We start from the raw sequence: 2335 nt of genomic DNA on the forward strand, positions 1-2335 counted from the left end.
TCTAATGTGGTATGTATATTAAACTACTGGTTTTCTCCACTATCATACAAAGTCACTCTGCTCTTTTTCAACTGTAAAAGGGTACATGAGGTGATAAGTAAGTTTCTGGTTATGTGTGATAATCTAATAACCACTAGTCCCTTACATGAAAGAAATATTCATTTGTCTCCATTCTGCACTAAGTACATCTTTATGACTGTGATGTCACTGATACAAGAGATCTCATCATTGAAGACACATGCTTCACAAAAGTCACTGAGCTTCAGAGAAACACACTTCAGCCTCTTATTATGGCTTGGACCATTACATAGCAAATGTGTACTGCAGAGAACACAGAATCACCATTAGGGCAAAGGATGTAAAGGAATGTGGTAGTTGAGCCACTAATGGCCACTTGTTCTTCTGGACACTGTAGCATTTCACATCCTTTACTGCAGCTCCAGTAACAGAGTCTCGTCCACACAAAATGTAAATGTAGCCATTCAGATATGTCACATCCATTCCCTCCAGACACAACAAGTGGCCGGTCAGTTGATGCAAATTATTTCGGTCTGCCTTATATACCCATACATCTTTCCTGGGCTGAACAGTGGGAAAGATGTCATGGTCTGGAGAAATAGAGACAGGTAAAGTGGTGAGAGTTCTAGTGTGTGTAAAGCAAGTCACAGGCAAGGACACTTTGTAAATTTCCCCAGAGTATGAGTCACAACAGAAAAAAGGATGTTTGGGGTGTCCAAAGAAAACCATCATTCTGTTGGCACACACCCCTAACCTATCGGGTGGATTTTCAACTGCAGGGACAACAGTATTGCTGGTGTCATTGTTATTATTACTGTTGCTATTGCTGCTGTCACTGCTGCTGCGTGGCACCCTAACCAGAGTCTTGGGCAAACCATCATCAAATCGCAGCTGCTGGAGGGCCCTTTCAATAATGTCCAGGCAGTATTTCTTCACAATAGGCTTGGTCAGTAGCTCCTCTAAGTAGTCCTGATCTTCTACAGGGAAGTGTGCCCAACGAATACACTTAAAGACTTCCGCTGCACTGGGGCCACGCTCTTTCGGAGCAGCCTCCAGCCACTGCACCGCCACATGACACACAGTCTTCTCACTCTCCACATCCAGACTGTCCAGACGCAGGACGGCCAGCAGCTGGGCCAGGGTCAGATCTGCCAGCGTCTCCTCCAGAATGGAACCCATCCTGCTGAGCTGCTTGAAGTTGTGGGCTATGAAGGACTGGGCCTGAGATCGCAGCTTGTGGTGGTCAAAGGCATCGGCAAACTTGAGGATGGCAGTGCAGTTGGTCAGGTCGAGCCGGCGAGCCAGGAAGGAAGCACAGGCTTCACGCACGTACTCCAGCTGGAGCATATCCGAGGCCGCGTACAGGCGCTGCACGTTGGCCTCACTGAGCGACACGCGACCAGTGTAGCAGTAGTCCACCAAGACCTCGAAGGACTCGGCATCCACGTCGTGGATGGTCACGCTGGCCTGCTGGCTCTCGTACATGCCCCCTGTGAACATGCTCTTGAAGTAGGGGCAAGCCGCCGCCAGCACGTTGCGGTTGCACGAGAAGAGGCGCCCCGTGCCGGGCCCACTGCCAGGCGTCACCACCTCGATGGTCACATCGCACAGCAGCCGCGCGTCGTAGAAAGACTTGAGCTGTGCCAGCAGGGCTGCAGAATGGGCCGTGTCCTTTAATTCCTCCGGGCCCGTGAAAAACGCCGACACCGAGGGCTTGGAAATCCTCTTGGGCCGCCTCCCGCCGCGGGGACTGGCGAGGCGGCGAGAGCGCGGGGCGTCTTCCCGGGACTGCATGGTGGCGATGGCGGCGGGGCGCCGAGGGCGAGAACGGCTGCAGACGCCCGGCTCCTCCTCACGCCTCCCTCGCCGACGCCGACTCAGCGGCGTCCCAGAACAGACTCCGCTCGCGGCCGCGATTACTCAGCTGGGCCTTCGCCGCGGTGCCGCCTCCCTTTATCGCGTAACCCGCGGCCAGCGTCTTCACACCAGCGCCAGCACCATAGCAAAAGTTGCCACCACACGAAGGGAGCAGACCCAGAAGGACAATTACAAGTTGCTTTCCCGCCTCCAGGCTTGACGGGAGTTTTCCGGTTCTAAGGCGGAAACCGAAAGACACCAAGTGCTTTGCATTTTGGGAGTTGTAGTTCATCCAAAGGCGCGATCCTGTTTGGCTGCTCATTGTTTTCAGGCTGTACTAGAAACCGTCAATTGTCTTTGGAATTTTTTTTTTTTAATCGGGTTTAGAATTATGGTTTGAAATCCTCATTAATCCTTCTGTTCTAATATGTGTTTCTTTTTTCTTTTGTAAAACATCAAT

The 2335-nt window shown here is 51.7% G+C and overlaps 1 protein-coding gene across 1 annotated transcript; it reads right to left on the bottom strand.

Moving 5' to 3' along the window:
- On the bottom strand, positions 1 to 2049 carry LOC117705778 (kelch repeat and BTB domain-containing protein 7-like). Its single transcript, XM_034498462.2, has one exon. It carries the CDS (start codon positions 1810 to 1812, stop codon positions 304 to 306), a length of 1509 nt encoding a protein of 502 aa, XP_034354353.1. The 5' UTR covers positions 1813 to 2049; the 3' UTR covers positions 1 to 303.
- Positions 2050 to 2335: the final 286 nt, after the last annotated feature.

Source organism: Arvicanthis niloticus, chromosome 3 (genome assembly GCF_011762505.2).
Source record: "Arvicanthis niloticus isolate mArvNil1 chromosome 3, mArvNil1.pat.X, whole genome shotgun sequence".
NCBI lineage: Eukaryota > Metazoa > Chordata > Mammalia > Rodentia > Muridae > Arvicanthis > Arvicanthis niloticus.